The 23,582-nt window shown below is 55.6% G+C and overlaps 1 protein-coding gene and 1 long non-coding RNA gene across 4 annotated transcripts; one reads left to right on the forward strand and one right to left on the reverse strand.

The window, feature by feature from the left end:
- Nucleotides 1-14: 14 nt before the first annotated feature.
- Nucleotides 15-10,540, forward strand: LOC143825114 (uncharacterized). 3 transcript variants are annotated; one of them, XR_013226948.1, is made up of 4 exons: nt 15-366; nt 1,388-1,592; nt 2,947-3,051; nt 10,313-10,540. It is a non-coding gene; the product is annotated as an uncharacterized LOC143825114 (long non-coding RNA). The 3 variants fall into 3 exon arrangements; XR_013226950.1 differs by lacking the exon at nt 2,947-3,051 and having other exon boundaries at nt 10,313-10,536; XR_013226949.1 differs by lacking the exons at nt 2,947-3,051; nt 10,313-10,540 and adding an exon at nt 7,695-8,514.
- On the reverse strand, nt 9,499-14,635 carry VPS25 (vacuolar protein sorting 25 homolog). The gene is made up of 6 exons (XM_077313130.1): nt 14,410-14,635; nt 13,629-13,774; nt 12,822-12,875; nt 11,525-11,613; nt 10,672-10,747; nt 9,499-10,032 (listed from the first exon to the last, which is right to left on the reverse strand). Exons 1-6 carry the CDS (start codon nt 14,457-14,459, stop codon nt 9,920-9,922), a joined length of 528 nt encoding a protein of 175 aa, XP_077169245.1. The 5' UTR covers nt 14,460-14,635; the 3' UTR covers nt 9,499-9,919.
- Between the last annotated feature and the right edge of the window lie 8,947 nt (nt 14,636-23,582).

The following is a 23,582-nucleotide window of genomic DNA, read 5'->3' on the forward strand; positions in this document are numbered from 1 at the left end:
CAAGCGTGGGCCCGGCCGGCCAGGCTCCTGGCTCGTGTGGGCCTTTCCCCTGCAGCAAGGAGGGAGGCCGGACCCCTTCCAGGCCCAGAAGGCTGGCCGGAGCAGGGGCAGCAGAGGAGCCAAGCCAAAGGACGGCGGGAGCTGGCCCTGGCCTCCCGGTCTGTTGCTGGGCCCAGGGAATGGCCTCGTCACGGCCCGGCCCGTTGCAGTCGCTCTCTTCCTGGGCGCCGGTCATCCTGCAGCCGGAGAGCTGCCCCCGGGCTTGGAGGAGAATGGGGGATTTGGCCGGCAAGCAGAAGGCGGCCGTCAGAGGGGGTCCCAAGAGGAGGAAAGGCCTCAGCTTCTCCAGCCTGAAGGAAGGAGCAGGTAGAAGAGGGGGGAGGGTTGCTTACTTGGCACTCATTTTATTTATTGTATTTATCGTATTGATATACCGCCCTCCCCTGGGGCTGCCTGAGTGACCGTTCATGCGATCCCCTGGGACCTGCTCCTTACGGGCCCCTCGGGAGAGCTCTGTAGTTCTGGGGGGGGGGGCGGATGGTGCCGAAGGGTTCTCTTCTGCTGAGCCGGCCTTGAGAGGAGGTGAGGCTAAGAAAACAAGACCGCTCAACAGCAGAAGCACGGAAGCACCTAGGTCTGGCCATGCAGGCTGGGTTGGATTCCTGACTCCTCCCTATGCAGGCGGCTGCCTGACCTTGGGCCAGTCACGGTTCAGAGGGCTCCCCGCCCCACCTGCCTGTTGCGGGGAGAGGAAGGGAAGGCAGTTGTAAACCGCGTTGAGACTCCCTTGGGTAGAGGAAAGAGTGATATAAAAACCAACTCTTTTTCTGGTTGCTGGCTTATGGGACTGTGGAAAAGGGATGAATGGATTCCCCCCCCCCCAAGTGCCAGTCTGGATCTCTGTATGATGTCAAGGTGAAGCGCAGTGACCTCTAACCTGGAAGGCCAGGCTTGATTCCCCGTCCCTCCTCCCCGGAGCGGCCTTGGGCCAGTCTCTCTCAGCCCCACTGAGCCATTTCCCTCTGCCAGGCCGTTCTTGCAGTTTCTTCTTAGAAATCAAACAGCTGCTTTGAGGTCCTCCGTGGAAAGTCCTGGAAGGCTGGAGTCTCCTGCAGCTTCCCCAGCCGCTAGCGTCATGCTGGGGCTTATCTCAGACACACACCATGCCTCCTCCCCCCCCCCCCCCGCCTTTGCCAAGCCGTATCTCCACCTCTGAGGCCGACTTCCAGCGGGGCGCCTAACCTGGAGACCAGAATCCCCCCCCTCCTCCTCTTCCACATGCAGCCAGTCTGGGGGGGGGGCGGGGGGGGTTGTAAGCTGCTTTGGGACCCCTCTGCGCAGTGAAAAGCGGGGTATCGAAAAGAACTCTTCTGCTTCTTCCCAACAGAGAAGCCGGAGGACGGACGGGGGAAAGACTCCTCAAGAAGCGGCCTGCAGACCATGTGGCCTTCACATCCGCCTTTGCGGTTAAAGCTTAACTGTGTTTAAAGGACTCGGGAGGAAAGCTCCGCAGTGATTCAGGGAAACAAATAAAAGCCTGTCGGCCTCTCTTATCTGGCTGGGCTCTGAACGGCCAGGGAAGGACGCGGCAGGTAAGACCAGGGAGTCGCTCTGTGCCCTGCGAGTTGGAGCCAGGGCTGCTCGTGCCCAGCCAAAAGGTGCCGTCTCCCGAGGGCAGGTGTTTCTCATGCCCGCTTGGCTCTGGCAGCCCCAGCTGGTTCCAGGACCAAAGCCAGTTGAGCGGGTGTGACTGACAACAGTACGTGAGTGGGCAGGGCGGGCTTGGGGGCACCATGGCAGCTCTCCGCCAGCCCGGTGGCACTGTTGACACAACACACACCGCCACGTTGTCGGGCGCTCATTCTCTTTCCCCTGAGGTCAAGCTGTTGGCAGGAAGGAGGGGGAGGCAGCCAGCCCCACTCCCTCCCAAACTGGCCCGCTGAAGCAGGAGCCACCGTGCCCCCTCCCTGGCACTTTGGAGGGCGGGGCTGAGCCATCTGTAGCCCGTGCACTGCTCAGGGGCCCAGAATGCGTAGATTTGCCAGCGGGGAGGGAGCCAGATGTGTCAGGATTCAGAGCCACCTGGAGCCACACCGGGAAACGGGAGCAGTAAGCACCTGTGTGGGGGAAGGAAAAGCTCCCATCCTGAAGACCAAGAAGAGGGGAAGAAGGACCAGTCTTTTGTCCCCGGCTTCTCACTACTTAAAGGAGTCCCCAAATGGCTTCAAGGCACCATCCCTTCCTCTCCCCACAACAGACGCCCTGGGAGGTAGGTGGGGCTGAGAGAGTTCTGAGAGAAGTGCTCTGCAAGAACAGCAGAGAGAACTGTGACTGGCCTCAGGTCACCCAGCTGGCTGCCTGGGGAGGAGAAGTGGGGAATCCAGCCCAGTTCTCCACCTTGGAGCCTGCTGCTCACCCCCTACATGGCTCAGATTAGGAAGAGAGCTTCCAGGGAAGGCCGATTTGAGCCTTTACGCCTCTCTGTGTCAGTTAAGCACCAAATCTTTCCTCCTCCTCCTGTGTCCTCTTGCCTGAAACCAGAGAACAGCGCATGAGTTTCTCTAGAAAGCACATGTTGCTACAGACCCCGCACAGGGTTGGAACAGAGATCTCCTGGAGTTTTGGAGCAATGCCACAGACAGTTACGCCTTGCTGATCTTGAAGTCCTGCATATTTGGGAAGCCAGGCCGCACTTCCTCTCAGGCAGCCAAGCATCTTCCTTCGTTGATTCACACAGATTGCGCTGAGGACTTTGCTCTCTGCTCGGGATTTTGCATATGTCTCACTGGCAGCACCATCCCCAGGGGCCTTGGGGAGCCCTGCCTGGAGCTCCAGTGCAGTGTCTTGGAATAATAGGGCAAGGTTTCCATAAGTAGCAGAGGGCCATGCGTTCTTTGTGGGGGCTTCTCTTTCTCTTTTCTCTCTGACTTAACTACTTTGTTGTAGGAAATCCATTTCTGGACAGGATAGCAGGGAGAGAGAGAGAGAGAGTTCTCATCTATTCTAAGGAGGATGGAGAGAGAGGCAGGAACCCAAAGATGGAGAATGAAGGTGAGTGCGTGAGAGAGGGGAGGGAGGGAGGAAGGAAGGAGGTTCCTTGAGAGCATCAGTCTACACCTGAAAGGGACAGCACTCAAGTAAGGGCAGGCGGGATCTCCTGTCTTCCCCTCTGACTCTGGGGCCTGAGGTGGAGAGACAGGGCAAAGTCCTTCACTTCCAGCACAGACCTTCAAGGGTTGCCTAATTAGAAAATTATGGGGGAAGTGATGATCAGCTCAGCTCCTTGAGGAACTTCCTGCCTGCCTGCCTGCCTGCCTGCCTGCTGCTAGTGTGATGCAACGCTGCAGAGAAACATGTACGTGTGTGTTTGCATGCATGGGCACACGTGTGTGTGCTCTCCGATGCACTGTCCTTCCAGGCGGGGGCCGCAGTTGTGAGAGGCGGGGGGTTTATGGGCCGAAAGAGTCAAGGGAAACTGCTGACCCTGCTGTTTTGCTTGCTTCTGGGCTCGCTTGTTTTCGGTCTCTGTCTCGTGACTTTTCGGAGGGGGTGCCAGAATCCGACAGGCAGAAGAAAAACAGGTTCCCAGATGCGCCTTCTCCTCTTGCGCTGACAACGGATCAAACCGCCAAGCAGCTCTCTTTGATGGGTGGAAAGTGCCCCCAGGCAGCCCGCCCAGCCCAGCCCAGGGGAGAGGAGAGGAGAGGAGAGGGGCCTCTTCGCCCCCTCAGATGGGGCAGGAGTTGGGGGTCTGGGGGGATGAGCCGTGGCAGTTCTCTGGCTTCTGCAGCAGGGATGTGAAGCACCTGAAAAGATGGGGCCTCTGAGCATAACAGGGCCATGTTGCAGCTCAGGTTCAGGCACCTCTCTCTCCTTCCCCAAAATGCAAGTCCCGTGGCCCCTTTAAGACACAGGGGAGCCAGCATGGTTAAGAGCAGCAGAGCCCAGTTTGATTCCCCACTTCTCATCCAAGTGCAGTCAGCTGAGCCAATTACAGCTCTCCCAGAGCTCTCTGAGACCCACTGACCTCACAGGGTGTCTGTTGTGGGGAGAGGAAGGGAAAGGGATTCGTAAGCTGCTTTGGGACTCCTATGGGAAGTGAAAAGTGGGCTGTAACAACCAGCTCTTGTTCTCCTCCTCCTCCTCCTCCTCTTTGCTGTCTCTTAAAATCACCCCCAATGCTGTCCAGGTGCAGAGTGCCCATGGTCCCTTCAATTAGCTTTACAAGCTCTGGCCAGGAAGGGAAGCTGATGTTTACTCATTTGCTCTGTGCTCTCTGCACAAGCTCAGGGTAACTCTTGTCTTTGATCGTTACTTTGCCCGGAGGCCAAGCACTGCCGGCTGGAAGCCACAGAAGGAGCCCCACACCCTTTGCCCGAGGCAGTTGGGTCTCCCAAGGGCCCCAGCCAAGGATGTGGCAACACCAGCCTGGCCGGGTGGGCCACGGCAGCTACGGAGCTGCCAGAAAGTGCTGGGTCACCCTCCGCTCTGGCCTTGCCACGCACGAGCTAGCGCATGAGCCAGCATCCTGATGCCCTGCGCAATTTCCTGGGACTTTATGCCTCTGGCTGCCAAGCATCCGGGGCTTCGAAAGAGCCCAGCCGCGGCCTCCCTGCTCTCTGGAGGGACGCCACGGAGAAGGAGCTTAAGACCTGCTAGCCGGGAGAGCTCCGCATGACATCCTGGGATTGACTTTGGCCGAGTGCCTTCGGGTCTTATTTTTAAAATGTTCTTTCTATGCTTCAGCGTGCTGGACGGAGGCACTGTGTCCCCACTCCTGCCCAGGCAAAGGGCCCCTTTCAGGCCTCCCCTGAAGGCCAGCCAGGAGGTGCTCGGCTCTTCCCTTCCTTCGGGGGGCTGCAAGAAGCCCTTGACTTTCCAAAGGATCGCAAAGGGGCAGCCGTGGAGGTCTCTGCCTCTTCAGCTGGGCTGGCGGTTCCTGGAAACTCTCTTTCCCATGCAGATATCTGGGTGGGCCGGCTGCCCTGCGGCTTCTTGGAAGGCAGAGCAGCCTCCTGGATAAGCAGACTCCGGGTGCCAGGCCCCAGAGGCCTTTGGGATGGTTCCAGGTGAGCACAGAGCCTTCCGTGCCCCAGCAACTCCCTGGTCTACCTACACCCAGGTTCCTCCCACCTCCTCAATGGGACGAGACAGCTGCACCCACAACGGATTGGGCCTGGAGGCTCAACTGCAGCCCGCCTGAGAATGGCCCTGGGGGGGCTGCCTCCCCCCCCCCCCCCCCGGTCACACGCACCAGGGCGTGCAGCTTCCTGATAGCAGCCGTTATCTCTGGGCCGACCTCTTCTGGCAGCCGAATCTGCCTCCGCAGCTGGAGCTCTGACTTCGGAGGACACCAAGCACCTCCCGGGGCTGGACGGGGCTGGCAGCCGCAGCCCTGCTTAGAGAAGGAGCACCGGGAGCCAAAGAGCGGGGAAGGGAGGCAGGAGGGCCTCTCCCCAGAGGGCTGCCAACGCCCCACCGCCTCTCCAGCATTCCCCTCCATCTTCACAACAACCCTGCAAGTTAGGCTACGCTGGGAGTCCGTGTTTGGCCCAAACTCTCACACAGCGAGCCTCTCCCACAGGAGTGGGGACTGGACCGAGTTCTCCCAGCGCCTCGCTCAGTGGGGTCGGACTCATTTGTCACGAGGGCCAGCTAGGGCAGAAACGGCACTTAGCCAGGCTGGGCCGTGCGTTCCTTAAAAAGTAATGCAGGGATAGACTCTTCATAAAGGACACAGGCAGGCCCAATGAACAATACTATTTTAAGACAAAATACAAACCTGCGTAAAACATTCCAACCTTATTTCCTTCCACTGGGGATGGGCACAAACCATCCGACCCCAAAGCAAATCAAGCCCATCTGGCCAGTTCGGTTCCCCCTTTCTCCCAGGAAGGGGCTTTGGGTGAAATCAACCATGCCCCGACATGGGTGGCCCAGGCTAGACCGATCTTGTTGCATTTCAGAAGGTTCCCCCTCCAAAATTAAGGCCAAACAAATGGTGACTGTATACACAAAGCTAGTTATTTCCGCTTGGTTTCTGCTTCTGTTACACCATGTGTGGTGTGGGGATTGTTTCTCCCCCTCTGCCTACCTGTACAAACCGGCAACTTCCCTTTCAGTGTATCCGAAGAAGGGTGCATGGGCACAAAGGCATGCTGCTGGACGTGAATTTAGTTCTATTCATGTTTTATAGCTACCAGATGTACCAGAGAGCCCACATGGTGCACTGGTTATACTGGTTAAAGAGCAGCAGCCTCTCATCTGGAGAACTGGATTTGGTTCCCCACTCCTCCCCATGCAGCCAGCTGGGGGACCTTGGCCCAGTCATAGTTCTCTTAGGGCTGTTCTCGCAGAGCAGTTCTGTTAGAGCTCTCAGGCCCGCCTACTTGAGAGGGTGCCTGTTGTGGGGAGAGGAAAGGCTGCTTTGGGACTCAGGGTTTAAAAAGTCCCACTTCTCCTCCTCCTCCTATTGGACGTAATAAGCAATACCTGCAAACCCAGCAGGTGCCCGCTGCTGCCTGGGGGTGGGAGAGAGGGGCTGCCCGTGTGGGTGCCTGCCTTCGAGGACACAGGGGAGGCGGCTGCATCTGGCGCTGGCCCACTGTTCCTTCCTTATCTCCTCACCCATCAGCCGTTTCCTCCCAAGACCGGCTGTTTAATTAAGACCAAGGGCAGAGGGAGGGGGGATGCTGGCAAGAATGCGAGGCCCGGAGGCAGGCTGACGGAGAGGCACGAGGCACCTGGTGTGCAGGTTAACGATTGACTGCCCAAGGTCGCGGGCACAGGGAGGGGGACCCAAGGCTGGCCCATCCCACCCAGGTGCCCCCAGCGGCTTCTGCAGGAGGGGGGGGGGAGCGAAGGCAGCGCTTGCAGGAGCCCTCTTCAGGGCTGAGGATCACGGCTGCATCAGCACGGAAAGGGAGGGTTTGGATTGCCTCCCGAGTGCTGGACTTTCTCAAATGGCCATTTGCTCTGACGTCAGCCGCCCAGGAGCCTAGGGAACAACGGCACGCCAAGACCGACTGTTCCCAGGGCCTTCGGTGACCGGGTTTCAGCATCAGGGGGACGTGGGCAGGGGCGAGGGCGAGCTTGCCAACCTCCAGCTGGCCGCTGAGGCTCTCCTGGGATTCTAGCTGAGCTCCAGGCAGCAGAGGTCAGTTCAACAGCCGGATCCCGCCAGATCTCAGATGCTAAACGAGGCCGGCCCTGACTAGGATTTGGATGGGAGACCTCCGAGGGTTTGGGTGGCAGGTCCTCCGAGGAACACGAGGGGGGGGGGGTCATGACGCAGAGGCAGGCCATGGCAGACCCCCTCCCAACGCCCCTTGCCCGGCTGCCAGGCACTCCTCAAGTCTGGCAACAGGACACACACCCCATGCGATACACAACAGTAGTCGTTCAGCTGGAGAACATGGCTGTCGTGGAGGGTGGCCTCTGTGGCATTGTCCCACCAAGTCCTCTGGGGAGAGTCTGGGGGTCTGGGGGATGTTCCTCCTGGAGAAGGGGAGGTGGAGAGGGGACGGGAGGCCTCGCCGGGAGGATCTGCAAGGAGGCCGGTGCTGTTCCACTGGGCCTGAGGAAGTGGGCGTGTGCACAAAAGGTCTCATCTTGGCCACAGCTTCCTTGGTCTGAAGATGCTCAGCTGTCCTCTGTAGAGCCTGTAAAACAAACGTGGCTCTTCTCTCCCAAAGGGGCCTCACTGGACTCCCAACTCGCTTCTGCCGTCTCAGTCCAACACGGCCACCACCTGAAGGCACGGCTGGATGTAGCCCAAATGGAGATGCAAAGAAGAGCCGGGGGGGGGGGACCAGATGGAAAGTGGCAGCCCCCCCCAAAAGGCCAGAAGGAGAGGAGAGGGGTAGGTGGGGAGGGGAGGCAAGGCCTCCCCAGTGGGAGTGGGAGCAGCCAGGGGACCCTGAGGGGCTGTGTGGCCAAAAGGACACTGGAAGGAATGTGGAATTCCACCACGACCTCCATCAACTCGCTGCGAACCCTTCAGCTGCTGGTCCCTGGTGAGGAACAGGAACTGCAAAGAGCAGCAGCCAGGCAAGCTGGAAGGGGTATATTTATTTGCATTACGGAGCATGTGCAGCTGGAGAGCACCAGGAGAGACGAAGATACTCCGCCAGTTGGGTCAGGGCCGTTGGGAGGTGGCTGGCCGTGGCCTGCCCCCGTGTCCCGGCCCGGCCGTTCCTGGGAGGACACCCTTCCAAGGGCTCCCCAGGGCTGACCCTGCCGAGCTTCCCAGATCTGGCGGGGTGGGGCTCACCTGGGCATCCAGGTGGGGGAGCAGAAGGGAACTGGGAAGTGGAGGCAGCCCCTCTGGGTAGCTCACCAGCGAGGGCCATATAAGGAGTGCGCCTGCTCCCCCTGCTGGTCACGGTTGGGCTCTCTGTTGTGACCCACATAGCAAAATAAGTGTTCCTTTTTTGGTTTTTTAAAATATATATATTAAAACGACCTCAAGCTCTATCAAATAGATTGTTTATTGAATATACTTTAATGCACTTTCGTCCCTCCGCCTTAGGGGTTTGGGCAACCTTGGGCAGAGAGTGGCTGGGGGACCCTCTTCTGCCCCCACCCCCGCCTCCCTTGCCCGCCTTTTCCCTCCGCCCCAGCCTCTCAGGCGTCTCCAGCCTGTTGGGATCACAACTGCAGCTGCCTTGCTTTTCCCGGCTTGGCTTTCCTTTTCAGGCCAGATGACCCCACAGGAATGGGCCCCGTTCCAGGGACTCTGAGCAGTTCTGATGCATCCACACTAAGCAGGTGAACCTTCTACTTGCATGTGGGGAAAGGCATCTTCTGCCACTTGTTTGCATGCCACGTCCCACAGAAGCAGCTCTGCTGGGGGGGGGGGGGATGGGACAGGACTGGCAGCTTCCAAAAAGAGCATCAAAGCTGCTCAGCAGGAAGGTCAAGCAGTTCTTCTGCCGGATCCGAGCCCCCCGTGGCCCCCAGAAGGCGCAGAGGCCAGAAAACCGTGTTTGCAACCCTGCGGAGCTTTCCGGACAAGGCGGCGAGTTCTAAAAGCAGCAGCCGGACCCAGCGGCATCTCGCTGTGCCGCCGAGTGAAGAAAATTGGCTGGCAGCTCTCTCTCTCGCTCTTGGCTGCTGCTCAAAGGAGACCTTAACTACGCTGCCGCCAGGTCCCACTGGCTGGACAAAAGGAGAACAAGGTTAACCCCCGCCTGGAAGGAGCAACCCCTTTCCTAGGAGCCTCGGCGACTCCCCCAAGGGCAACGACTCCGCCACGGGCTTTTTTGCTGATCGGTCCGGCCCGCTGGCATGGCCTCCCCCCCCCCATCACCTGCTGTATTGCCCAGGCCCGTAGAACACTTCCCACGCAGAGGGCAAGGGCGGCAGGTAAACGGCTGCTGCTTGGTGCTTAATCTGGGCACAGGCTGATGGTCTCAGGTTCCGCTGCGTTGTCCATGCAGGGCAGCTTCGTGTGAGGGGGGGGGGGGAGACACACACGGAATGAGGCACACAAGACTATTCTGCAAAGAACTATGCGGTTTAATTGCACCCCACGCTTCTTGCTGGGGGGGGGGGTGCACTTGATGGCCTCCTGCCCCACTGTATTCTGACCCTATGTCAGCAGGCCGTGGGGCACACCCGGCACCAGGAAGCCCAAAGCCAGAGAGCCTACGCTTGCCTGCCTTCCGCTGGCCCTGCAGGAGACTCTGCTCCTCAAAGCTGTAGCCAGAGTTTCTGGAGTGCAACGATTCCTCGGCGGGGCAGAAGCAGCAGAGGAGAAATACAAAAAGAGAGTCCAGAAGAAGGGGGAGCGCTGAAGAGGGGGCGGGTGCTGAGCCATCGGGCGGCACGTGTGACGCTCCGGCCTTCGATGCGAGGGAGCGGAATCCCCAGAGGCCCCTTCGGCCAAGAGCCCCTCGGAGCAGAGAGCAGGAGGGCCCTAGAAGAACTTGACGCCCCGCCCATCGTCCAGTGTGATGATTTCGGCCTTGTGCTCCTGCTGCAAAGCCTGCAGCGCGCGGAGGAGCAGGGATTCCTCCAGGCCGTGGAACTCTGGCAAGGAGAGGAAAGGCAGCCGGTTAAGAGGAACGGCCCTCGTCCCCTCCCAAGGAAAAGGCATCACGAGGGGGAGGAGGCGACATGCCTGGCTCTGGGAGCGGGGGGGGGGGGGGAGAAGGGGGAGGAGCTGCCACTCAGGCTCAGCAGGGGACGGACGCAGCCGCCTGGCCCAAAATTCTGCAGTCGCCTCCTGTAGCCCATAACTAGAAAGGCCCTGTGCAGCCAATACAAAGTGAACTCTGTGACTCTTGCATTGCTCTCTTTAACCTTCTAGGGCGTGCAAACACAACGCAGCAGAAAGAGCAACGTCAAGAGGAGAGTGGACCAGCCCATTTCGGATATGTCTTCCTCAGTACAGCTCCACTGGACATACAGGAGCCAAATGCACTTTTAAACCACTCCCCTGTCTTCTGGGACTTCCCTGGGCAACTGCTCTGACTATGTTTTAAATGAATTTCATATTATTTTATTCTCCATTGTGGTGACCCACCCTTTGGCTGAAGATGCGGGATATACATCCCTGTATAAATTACATCCATCAATCATCAATCAGTATGAAATGTGAGCAAACCCGGGCAGAACTGGCTGGAAAAGAGGCTATTGGGCAGAGGAGAGCTCTCCGTCCAGCACTACCTTCGCTCTCTGTGTCGTCGCCACTGGACAGCTCGTAGAGCGTGAACACGGAGTTGGTCAGCCCGTTCTTTGAGACCTGGCAATGAAAGGGAGGGAATCATAGAATCAGAGGGCTGGAAGGGGCCTCCTGGGTCATCTAGTCCAACCCCCTGCTCTAGGCAGGACACTCGCAGCCCTTCCGCTCATGCACTGTCACCTGCCACCCCCTTAAGCTTTCATAGAAGCAGCCTTTCCGCCAGATGGCCATCCAGCCTCTGGCTAAAAGTCTCCAAAGATGGAGAAAGGAAACGCCAGGCTCCGCTGGGAGCTGATTCTCCTACAGCAGAGAGCCCAGAGCATTTCCCAGGTGCAGACTGGCCTGTCTCCCCTTAAGGAAACTTCTCCATCAGAGTAAGGAAGGCAGCAATAAGGTTCCTTCAGCTTCAAGGGGAGCAGCCTGCTGGCTTGGGGAGCTCCAGCCTTGGGGCTCTGCAGGATGCGCCACGCAGCAAAGGCCCTGGGTGGCCCCATCCCCCCAAACAGACATTTCCTTCAGCCAAACAACGGCCACTTTCTAGTCCTTCAGACTGAAGCCGTGGTCAAGACAGGAGGGAGGGAGGACCCCAGACAGCTTAGGAAGGCCAGACAGGGAACTGGCCATTCGCTTTGTTTATCCCCTGTCTTCCTCCCCAAGGGGGGACCAAATATTGTTCGCCTCCCCTCTATTTTACCTTCACGGCAGCTCTATGACGTAGGCCACACTAGGATAGTGTGTCACCAGCAATCTGCACTGGCCAGGTGGGGCCCTGACCCCAGGACCCTCCTCTGACCCTCCCGCCACGCCATCTCTCCACAGCCCTCACTGGGAGCTTACCCACTGGTAGATGAGCTTGCTCCATTCTTCCAGCCGTCGCCACAAGACCAAGAAACTGGATTTATTCTTGTCCAGCCACTCCAGATTCCCTGCAATTCAGCACAAGCAGCATGTGGCAGCCGAACTGGGGAGGCCCACGTCACACAAACACACACTCAGTGGCACTCAGCAGCCAGGCCCGCTTCTGAGGAAATGTGCCCGGCCACACGCACACTCTCTGCCATTCCAACCACACACGCCTGGAAGAAAAACCCACTGAAAGCCAAGGCGGAATTACTGCTAAACAGGAACAGGCAGTCCATCGCCTTCAAGCTGAACAGGCATCCTGGCCCATGCACCGCACTGCAGAGCAGACTCACAAAGGCAAAGCGAGGGAAACAAGTCGTACCAGAAAACACAGCTTGTTGAGTATCTTTCGTTTCAGAAACCCCCTTTTAGCCAAGAAAGCAAAAATACACCCATAGGCAACTGGAACGCACCCCTGAGTGTAACATTTTGAAAATGAGGGCTATTATTTATCAATTATTAAATGGCCAGTTTGGTGTAGTGGTTCAGGATGGAGGCTTCCAATCTGGGTTTGATTCCCCACTCCTCCTCCACACGCAGCCAGCTGGGTGACCTTGGGCTCGCCACAGCACTGATAAAGCTGTTCTGACCGGGCAGGAATCTCAGGGCTCTCTCAGCCTCTCCTCCCTCACAGGGTGCCTGTTGTGGGGAGAGGAAAGGGAAGGCCATTGGAAGCCCCTTTGAGACTCTTCTTCTCTCTCAGCCTCACCTCCCTCACAGAGGAAAAGGAAGGCAACTGGAAGCCACTTTGAGACTACTTTGGGTACTGAAAAATGGGGTATAGAGACCAATTCTTCTTCCTTTTCTTCACACAGCATATAATAATATAAAATATGTAGGCAATTAAGTCCAACAGTTATGCAGACCAATTGGGCAAAAAAATCCATACTAATCTCTTAAGTTTTCAATCCACTCAATTGCAGTTGGGGAAAGGACAAAAAGCTCCATCACATCTGGGTAATAGTTTGTTGGGCTGCCCCACAATCATATTTGAGACCTGGAATTTTGCCCCATTGAAAACCAGCTCTGTCCCACAGTCCCAGCCTGTCTGTGCCCCATCAGCTTCCTTCCCTACGTGACGTGGCCCTTCAACTCCCGTGGGCCTCTTGCTGGGGGTTATCAGGCTTTGGATAGTGGGGGTGGGGTGGACCCCCCCCCCGTGTTTGCAACCCTTCATTCCCTGAAAAGTGGACCCCAAGATGTTCCAGAGCCAGCACAAACCAGAACCCACCTTTTTTTCTGAGCTCTTCTAGCACAACAAGGATGGATTCCAAAGGCAGTTTTCCTATTTCACAGTTAAGGGAATAGTTACTGGACACATAGCAATGATTAAAAAAAAAAAAAGACTGCAGAAAAGTGTAGAAACGTAAACAAAGCAGGATAAACCATTGAGTGTTTGCAGCTTCTAGTCACAGAATCCAGGGCTTCAGTGCAGCATTCTAGTCCTTCCCTCAAAAGCTGGACACTTCTTATTCCCAATGCAAGCAACCCTGGAAACTTCCTAGCAAATCTCTAATGCAGGCTCAGCCAAGAAAAACAAAATGTCCACCTGGAAGGGGCGACAAGGATCTCTCTCTTGTAGCCACCGCCCAAAAGACAGGGCCAGGATCCTCTCCTGTGCTTCTACACCCTGCTGGCCCCCTCCAGAATACCCGCATGGCCACCAGACCAGGCTAGTCTGATCCATCCGATCTTGGGAGGTCTGTCGGCTCGCCCCTGGTTGATGCTTGGATGGGAGACAGCAAAGGAAGGGCTGCTAAGCCAGAGGCCTTCATGGGCAAAGCACTTCAGTCAGAGGTGGTTTGCCATGGCCTGTGTTCCTTGGAGGAACTCCTCCCACATCCTCGGAGGTCTCCCCTCCAAATCCACCCTGATTAGGTTCTGAGAAGTGACAGGATCAGGCTTGCCTGGGCTATCCAGGTCCAGGCTGAAGCCCCATCTTCCCTGACAGCAGCCCGCCCTCCGCCCCAAAGGAATGGCTGGCAGTCCTGTCAGCTTACCCTGAGGGTGAGGGCCAGTCCCCACTAAGGAAGGATACGCTGCAGTTTCCTGTTGTTGAAGAGGGGGCTCTCCTGAGCCTCGGCGACAGTCATGGTGTAGAGCTTGTTGAGGCGGCAGTAGGAGAGCACCAGGGAACACCAAGCGGTCAGCTGCTTCTGCCTCGTGTCCACATTGGGCTGCAACCTGAACAGGGACAGACACTGCTCAGCGGATGAGCTACCCCCCCCCCTCCAGACACCAGCTGAGCCACACCAGGCGCCATTCTGCAGCCAGCCAAGAGACACGTTCAGGGTAGCCCTGCCCTGAGCTGTGAAAAGCGGGGTATAAAACCGAACTCTTATTAGTATTTTCTCCCCTTCCTACAGGCCACCCCTTCGGTGCTGTGTAGCAACTTCCCTGTCCCAAATGATTCCTTGCTCGTCCTGCTCGGACTGTATCAGCCTCACGCGGGGGGCCTTTCCTTCCACCCCCTCGGGCATTCTGCAGGCACGGCTTGGGAGGGTGGGCTTCAGCGCGGGGAGAGACCTCGGCAGCCCACCTTCCGAAGCAGCCATCCCCGCCAGAAGTTAACGAAAGGCTTTTAATGACTACACGAGTGCCCTAGGGACTCCTCCCGGGAGATCTCCCGTCCCCAGAGGGAGGGTGGCACCCCGGGGCGCGGGGCGCGAACCCGGCCGGCGCTAGGACCTGCCCGGCGGGCGGGCGGCGGGCGGCGGACCGGGCGGGCGGGTGGCCCCTCCCCTCCCCTCCCGGGGGTCCTGGGGGAAAGGGGCGGTGGGCTGTCAGGCGCGAGGCCTCCCGCGGCGACCCCGACTCACGTGAAGAAGGGCGGGAAGCTGTACTGCCAGGGCCACTCGAAGCTCATCATCCTCGCCGCCGCCGCCGCCGGACGGAACTTCCGCCCCTGCGCGCCAGCTTCCGGTCCGCCCCCGGCGCTTCCGCCCGGCCCCGCCGCCCCGCTCGGAGGTTCCGCCGGCCCGCGGCCCCGAGAGGCGCCCAGGCCGGCCCTCCAGCCCCGCGGAGACGCAGCCCGGCTCCCCGCGCTCCTCCCGGCTCCCTCCGCCGGCGTCCCCGGCTCCCCGCGCGGCCGAAGGGGCAGCGGAAGGGTCGCTATCGCCGGGGCTCCGTCGAAATGCAGTCTGGGAAATGCAGTCTTCTGGCTGAGAGGAATCGAGCGTCATTCGCGGGGCGGCCGAACGGGGGCGCCCGAAGCCCGTGGACTACAATTCCCACGAGCCCCTGACAGCACGTGCAAGCAGCGGCTCATGGGAAATGTAGTCCACTGGGCACCCCCCACCCCCGGTTGCGTCTGTGTGCTTTGTGTCCAGACCGATAGTGAATGAGACCCCGGCCCGCCCCTCAGGGCTGCTCTTCCCCTGGAGATGCTGGGGCTTGAACACGGGACCTCCTGCGTGCTGAATTAGACCCTGTCCTGAACCTGACTCCATCACCTTTTCTGCATTATTGCTGTTATTTATGTAAAATATTTCTCTGTAGTGGATTGCAATGGCCTTGGGGGATTGGTTGAATTGATCAGTTTCAAATACTCTGCACTTTCCTCAGGGGAGCCAAAAATGAATTTCTCCGTGCCCCCCCCCTCCCCATCCGCCTTCTGCCCTATGGGCCTTCAGTCTTCCCGCCTGCCCCAAGAGCCCTGAACCCATAAGCTGGACTTAGCTGGGCGGTGGGGTTCGCCTGCCATTCTTCCGTCCCCATCCGCCCTGCTTCCTCCCTCCTCCTCTGGCCTTCAGCCCGGCTTTCAGTGTCCTCCGGTGGTCAAGTCACGGTGTTGGTTTTCTTGCCTCCCTCCGAATTCTTACCACGGTGGGGAGGAGAAATGTGTTTTCCACTTCAGAATTCAAATAAAGAAAGTCACATTTAAAACTCTGGACTGTTTTTGCATGGGGGGAACCAGTCAAGAGGAGCAGGTGCAAAAGGGGAGGTGGGTGATTGGAGAGGTGGTCACTTTCTCTCCTCCCCCCCCCCCCCCTGCAGTGCTCCCTATGAAGAACATTTGACTGGTGTGCAGAGATTTGCAAAGTTGGGCTTGATTTGGAAACAGGAGGTAACTTTTGGGGGGGAGGCTGGAAAGGGAGAAGAGAAAGCTTACGGATGGGTGGGGCTGATGGAGGGACACACGCACACACACACACACCTCACGTACCTGCTGAGCAAAGGTCTGCTCACCTGAAACAGCAAAAAACAATCTGTGTTCATGAACATATAATAATATACTAGCATGCCTGGTCATGTAAAGTGCGCTTAGTTGAAATATTTCTGTCTTGCCTTTCTGCAAATCTTAAGGCCGCTAAAAATCAGGGTCACAAAAGGCAGCAAGCAGGGAAATGAGATGCCACAAAATGGGAACAGCCCAAGGCTCTGTTGATTTGTCTCTCCTTGGTGGTCTGGAGCCTGTGCGCTTATCAGTTTCGGCAAACTTGTGGGGAGGAGAAGGCTGGGCTACAGGATGCAAGGTCCATCCTGGTCTGCTGCCTTCCAGCCCAGGGAGAGGCCCTGGTGGCTCAGTGGAAGAGCCTCTGCTGGGCATGCAGAAGGTCCCGGGTTCACTCCCCAGTGACCACCATGTGCTAAAGGAGCCTCCATCGCTCTGAGGAGCCAACAGACTCCTCTGCTCCAAGCTGCCTGGGGAGGGGTGTGGGGGGTGTGCGCATAAGGGAGGGCCTTCCTCATCACCCTGTTTCTCTCCCGGAGCTGTTGCCTGTCTTATTGAGATGTGACAGATCACGTCCCTTTGATATTAGCATAGATTCAAGTGGGTGGCCGTGTTGGTCTGAAGCAGCACAACAAAACAAAATCAGAGTCCAGTCAGGCACCTTGAAGACCAACAAACGGCTTGAATAAATCTTTGTTGGTCTTAAAAGTGCCACTGGATTGATTTTGTTTTGTTGCGATACTGCAAATTCCAATCAGATACGTTCCATGCATTGTTGCTTTAAGAGCTATAAACACGGAGCAGGGGCACGTTTAAAATGAGGCCAAATCTAAACTCTGCGGAGAGCTAAACAACAGGCTGTGACCACAGTCCCCTCCAGGACATACGCCAAAGCAGGCCGTAGTGGCCAGGCGATACTAATAGCTAAGTATTACTGGGGAGTTATATTTCCTCTTGTGATGGGAGTTTGGAATGACCGTGTAGATGCTTATGGGTTTTACTGTCTTTCTTTTGTGACAAGAAAATATAAGAAAATACAGAATAATGTTCATAGATACCTTAAACTTTTAAAAGGTAATATTTTATTTAACCAGTTTTATTTGTAATAATAACAAGGAATAAGACACATGTAAAAATACTTGTAATTTTATGCTTTATTATATTAGCCATTAAAGAAGACTTTTGTATTCACTTCAGCTATAAGTAGCCAGCTTGGTGGGTTTCCTCCTTTTCTTATGTCATGTTCAGTTCTTTCTGTACTGCAGCCGCTCTTGCGAGGCTCTCTGAGGCACCTAGAACTCTGATTCTCACTGGTAACTGGGGGCTCCCACACACCGCTTCTCAAAGGCTCTGCTCCGCCTTTAGGTGACTCCTTGTTCTTCTCCTCTGCAGTCCTACTGCCCACCCCCAGGTCTCCCCCACCCTCTTTAGTGATTTCAGCTCTTTTTGCTAGCAACCTTGGCAGAGATAGGGAGTTAACAGTAATCATGTCTATAGGATATAATTTGACACCTGTAACCAGACCTTTCCCAGGTGCACAAGAACCAATTTGTGACAGTAACAATGAGCATCTGAAAGAATTTGGTACCAGCACCTATACACATATGTACATAAATTCAATTTGTACCAGCAGCCATGTCCATCTAAGCCCAATTCAGGACCCCCTCCCATGAGCACATGGGAAGAAGAAAAGAGCTGGTTCTTATATGCCGCTTTTCTCTACCAGTAGGAGTATCAAAGCAGCTTCTAACCGCTTTCCCTTCCTCTCCCCACAACAGACCCCCTGCGAGGGAGGTGAGGCTGAGAGAGCCCTGAGATTACTGAAGAACAATAGGAAATTCTTATAAGCCGCTTTTCTCTACCAGTAGGAGATTCAAAGTGGCTTACAATCCCCTTCCCAACAGACTCCCTTTGAGGGAGTGGAGGCTGAGAGAGCCCTGATGTTACTGAAGAAGAAGATGCGTTGGTTCTTATATGCCGCTTTTCTCTACCAGTAGGAGTCTCAAAGCGGCTTACAATCTCCTTCCCTTTCCTCTCCCCTCAACAGACTCCCTTTGAGGGAGTGGAGGCTGAGAGAGCCCTGATGTTACTGAAGAAGAAGATGAGTTGGTTCTTATATGCCGCTTTTCTCTACCAGTAGGAGTCTCAAAGCGGCTTACAATCCCCTTCCCTTTCCTCTCCCCTCAACAGACTCCCTTTGAGGGAGTGGAGGCTGAGAGAGCCCTGATGTTACTGCAGAAGAAGAGTTGGTTCTTATATGCCACTTTTTTCTGCCTGTAGGAGTCTCAAAGCAGCTTAGAGTTGCCCTCCCTTTCCTCTCCCCACAACAGACTCCCTTTGAGGGAGGTGAGGCTGAGAGGGCCCCGATATTACTGAAGAAGAAGAGGTGGTTCTTATATGCCGCTTTTCTCTACCATTAGGAGGCTCAAAGCGGCTAATATGGACCTTCCCTTTCCTCTCCCCACAACAGACTCCCTTTGAGGGAGTGGAGGCTGAGAGAGCCCTGACATTATTGAAGAAGAGTTGGTTCTGATATGCTGCTTTTCTCTGCCCGTAGGAGTCTCAAAGCAGCTTACAGTTGCCTTCCCTTTCTTCTTCCATCAACAGACTGCCTTTGAGGGAGGGGAGGCTGAGAGAGCCCTGATATTACTGAAGAAGAAGATGCGTTGGTTCTTATATGCCGCTTTTCTCTACCAGTAGGAGTCACAAAGCGGCTTACAATCCCCTTCCCTTTCCTCTCCCCTCAACAGACCCCCTTTGAGGGAGTGGAGGCTGAGAGAGCGCTGAGATTACTGAAGAAGAGGTGGTTCTTATATGCCGCTTTACCAGTAGGAGTCTCAAAGCGGCTTACAATCCCCTTCCCTTTCCTCTCCCCTCAACAGACTCCCTTTGAGGGAGTAGAGGCTGAAAGAGCCCTGAGATTACTGAAGAAGAACAGTAAGAGGTTCTTATATGCCACTTTTCTCTACCAGTAGGAGTCTCAAAGCGGCTTACAATCCCCTTCCCTTTCCTCTCCCCTCAACAGACTCCCTTTGAGGGAGTGGAGGCTGAGAGAGCCCTGATATTACTGAAGAAGAACAATAAGTTCTTATATGCCACTTTTCTCTGCCCGTAGGAGTCTCAAAGCAGCTTACAGTTGCCTTCCCTTTCTTCTTCCATCAACAGACTGCCTTTGAGGGAGGGGAGGCTGAGAGAGCCCCGATATTACTGAAGAAGAAGATGCGTTGGTTCTTATATGCCGCTTTTCTCTACCAGTAGGAGTCACAAAGCGGCTTACAATCCCCTTCCCTTTCCTCTCCCCTCAACAGACTCCCTTTGAGGGAGTGGAGGCTGAGAGAGCGCTGAGATTACTGAAGAAGAGGTGGTTCTTATATGCCGCTTTACCAGTAGGAGTCTCAAAGCGACTTACAATCCCCTTCCCTTTCCTCTCCCCTCAACAGACTCCCTTTGAGGGAGTGGAGGCTGAGAGAGCCCTGAGATTACTGAAGAAGAACAGTAAGAGGTTCTTATATGCCGCTTTTCTCTACCAGTAGGAGTCTCAAAGTGGCTTACAATCCCCTTCCCTTTCCTCTCCCCATAACAGACTACCTATTAGGTGGGTGAGGCTGAGAGAGTCCTGATCTTCCTGCTGTGTCAGAGGAGTTCTTCCACATTTGTGGCGAGCTGAAGCTCACCAAGCAGGCTACATGTGGGGGAGCACAGATTCAAACCCAACTCAGATTAGCAATCCACACTCATTGCCACTATACCAAGTTGGCTCTCAGATGCACCCCAGATCCCTTCCCATGTCCATCTGAGCACCATTAAGCACCATTATTGAAATCCCCCACCCATGAATATATGATAAAGCAACCCAGACCCCCACCCATGTTCATCAGAGCCTCATTAAGCATATTACTGAAGAAGAAGAAGAGTTGGTTCTTATATGCCGCTTTTCTCTACCAGTAGGAGTCCCAAAGCGGCTTACAATCCCTTCCTTTCCTCTCCCCACAACAGACTCCCTTTGAGGGAGTGGAGGTTGAGAGAGCCCTGATATTACTGAAGAAGAAGAGTTGGTTCTTTTATGCTGCTTTTCTCTGCCAGTAGGAGTCTCAAAGCAGCTTACAGTGACCTTCCCTTCCTCTCCCCACAACAGACAACCTGTCAGGTGGGTGGGGCTAAGAGAGCCGTGATATTTCTGCTTTGTCTGCAGAGTTTTTGCACTTCTATGGCGAGCCAAAGGTCACCCATGTGGCTGCATGTGGAAAAGTGCAGATACAAACTCCCCCACCCATGTCCAACTAAGTCCCATTAAACACCAGTACTGAGACCCCCACCCATGAGCATATGGTAAGGCAAACCAGACCCCCACCCATGTCCATGTGAGCCCCATTAAGTACCATTACTGAGACCCCCACCCATGAGCATATGATATCGCCATCCAGACCCCCAGCAGTAGCCATCTGAGCCCCATTAAGCACCAGTACTGAGACCCCCACCCATGAGCATATGATAGCACAACCCAGACCCCCAGCCATGTCCATCTGAGCCCCATTAAGCACCAGTGCTGAGACCCCCACCCATGAGCATATGATAGCACAACCCAGACCCCACCAATGTCCAACTGAGCCCCATTAAGCACCAGTACTGAGACCCCCACCCATGAGCATATGATAGCACAATCCAGACCCCCAGCAATGTCCAACTGAGCCCCATTAAGCACCAGTACTGAGACCCTCACCCATGAGCATATGATAGCACAATCCAGACCCCCAGCAATGTCCAACTGAGCCCCATTAAGCACCAGTACTGAGACCCCCACCCATGAGCATATGATAGCACAATCCAGACCCCCAGCAATGTCCATCTGAGCCCCATTAAGCACCAGTACTGAGACCCTCACCCATGAGCATATGATAGCACAATCCAGACCCCCACCTATGTCCATCTGAGCCCCATTAAGCACCAGTACTGAGACCCCCACCCATGAGCATATAATAGCACAACCCAGACCCCAACAATGTCCAACTGAGCCCCATTAAGCACCAGTACTGAGACCCCCACCCATGAGCATATAATAGCACAATCCAGACCCCCAGCAATGTCCAACTGAGCCCCATTAAGCACCAGTACTGAGACCCCCACCCATGAGCATATGGTAAGGCAACCCAGACCCTCACCCACATCCAACTGAGCCCCATTAAGCACCAGTACTGAGACCCCCACCCATGAGCATATAATAGCACAATCCAGACCCCCAGCAATGTCCAACTGAGCCCCATTAAGCACCAGTACTGAGACCCTCACCCATGAGCATATGATAGCACAATCCAGACCCCCAGCAATGTCCAACTGAGCCCCATTAAGCACCAGTACTGAGACCCCCACCCATGAGCATATGATAGCACAATCCAGACCCCCAGCAATGTCCAACTGAGCCCCATTAAGCACCAGTACTGAGACCCCCACCCATGAGCATATGATAGCACAATCCAGACCCCCAGCAATGTCCAACTGAGCCCCATTAAGCACCAGTACTGAGACCCCCACCCATGAGCATATAATAGCACAACCCAGACCCCAACAATGTCCAACTGAGCCCCATTAAGCACCAGTACTGAGACCCCCACCCATGAGCATATGATATCGCAATCCAGACCCCCACCCAAGTCCATCTGAGCCCCGTTAAGCACCAGTACTGAGACCCCCACCCATGAGCATATGATAGCACAATCCAGACCCCCAGCAATGTCCAACTGAGCCCCATTAAGCACCAGTACTGAGACCCCCACCCATGAGCATATGATAGCACAATCCAGACCCCCAGCAATGTCCAACTGAGCCCCATTAAGCACCAGTACTGAGACCCCCACCCATGAGCATATAATAGCACAACCCAGACCCCAACAATGTCCAACTGAGCCCCATTAAGCACCAGTACTGAGACCCCCACCCATGAGCATATGATATCGCAATCCAGACCCCCACCCAAGTCCATCTGAGCCCCGTTAAGCACCAGTACTGAGACCCCCACCCATGAGCATATGATAGCACAATCCAGACCCCCAGCAATGTCCAACTGAGCCCCATTAAGCACCAGTACTGAGACCCCCACCCATGAGCATATGTTAGCACAACCCAGACCCCCAGCTATGTCCATCTGAGCCCCATTAAGCACCAGTGCTGAGACCCCCACCCATGAGCATATGATAGCACAACCCAGACCCCCAGCAATGTCCAACTGAGCCCCATTAAGCACCAGTACTGAGACCCCCACCCATGAGCAAATGGTAAGGCAATCCAGACCCCCGTCCATGTCCGTCGGAGCCCCATTAAGCCCCATTACTGAGACTCCCACCAATGAGCATATGGTAAGGCAACCCAGACCCCCCACCCATGTCCAACTGAGCCCCATTAAGCACCATTACTGAGATCCCCCACCCATGAGCATATGGTAAGGCAACCCAGACCCCCCACCCATGACCATCTGAGTCGCATTAAGCATCATAACTATGAGTCACCCCACCCATGAGCATACCATAAGGCACCACAGACCCCCATCCATGTCCGTCTGAGACCCATTAAGCTCCATTACTGAGACCCCCACCCATGAGTATATGGTAAGGCAGCCCAGACCCCCACCCATGTCCAACTGAGCCCCATTAAGCACCATTACTGAGATCCCCCACCCATGAGCATATGGTAAGGCAAACCAGACCCCCTCCCATGTCCACATGAGCCCCATTAAAAACCAGTACTGAGATCCCCCACCCATGAGTATATGTTAACGCAACCCAGACCCCCTCCCTTGTCCACCTGAGCTCCATTAAGCACTAGTACTGAGACCCCCCCTCTAATGGATATTTTTTAACACTACCCATGTTGAAGATCAGTGATCTGGAGATGGTTAGAAAGGGGTTCAGATGCATTTGGGAGAATTGCCACGTGCATCTTTACTCCTTTCTAAACAGGTCCAGATCCCTTCCCTTGGACATTTGGTTCCACTACCTTCAATTTTTGTGTTACCATCCTAGGCTACATATACTCGGCCAGTAAGTTTTGCCGAGGCATGTGTGCTCAAACCCTAAACCAGAGTCCAGAGAGACAGTTCATCCTGTAAGTAGATCAGGGAGTGCAGTCATGCCGAACCAGGTCAGGAGCCGGAGAAACTGTAGTCAGATGTCTGAGACGTCATCTAAAGCGAGAGCTTGGGGTCTGGAAGCAGCAGGATCATCCGAAGCCAAACCCTGGAATCTGGAGACAGCAAGGTCCTGAGAATCCTACGGTTGGAAGCAGGAAACAGCAGGATCCCCGAAACCAAAGGCTGGAGTCTGGAAGCAGCAGGGTCCCCAGAAGCTGAAGGCTGGAATCTGGAATCAGCAGGGTCCCCAGAAGCGAAATGATGGAATCTGGAAGCAGAAGGCTGGAATCTGGAAGCAGGAGGTCCCTCAGAAGCCCAAGGCTGGAATCTGGAAGCAGCAGGGTTCTCAGAAGCGAAAGGCTGGAATCTGGAAGCAGGAGGTCCCTCAGAAGCCCAAGGCTGGAATCTGGAAGCAGCAGGGTTCTCAGAAGCAAAAGGCTGGAATCTGGAAGCAGGAGGGCCCTCAGAAGCCCAAGGCTGGAATCGGGAAGCAGCAGGGTTCTCAGAAGCAAAAGGCTGGAATCTGGAAGCAGGAGGTCCCTCAGAAGCAGAAGGCTGGAATCTGGAAGCAGGAGGTCCCTCAGAAGCCCAAGGCTGGAATCGGGAAGCAGCAGGGTTCTCAGAAGCAAAAGGCTGGAATCTGGAAGCAGCAGGGCACTCAGAAGCAGAAGGCTGGAATCTGGAAGCAGGAGGTCCCT

This window comes from Paroedura picta, chromosome 16 (genome assembly GCF_049243985.1).
Source record: "Paroedura picta isolate Pp20150507F chromosome 16, Ppicta_v3.0, whole genome shotgun sequence".
In the NCBI taxonomy this organism is placed as follows: domain Eukaryota; kingdom Metazoa; phylum Chordata; class Lepidosauria; order Squamata; family Gekkonidae; genus Paroedura; species Paroedura picta.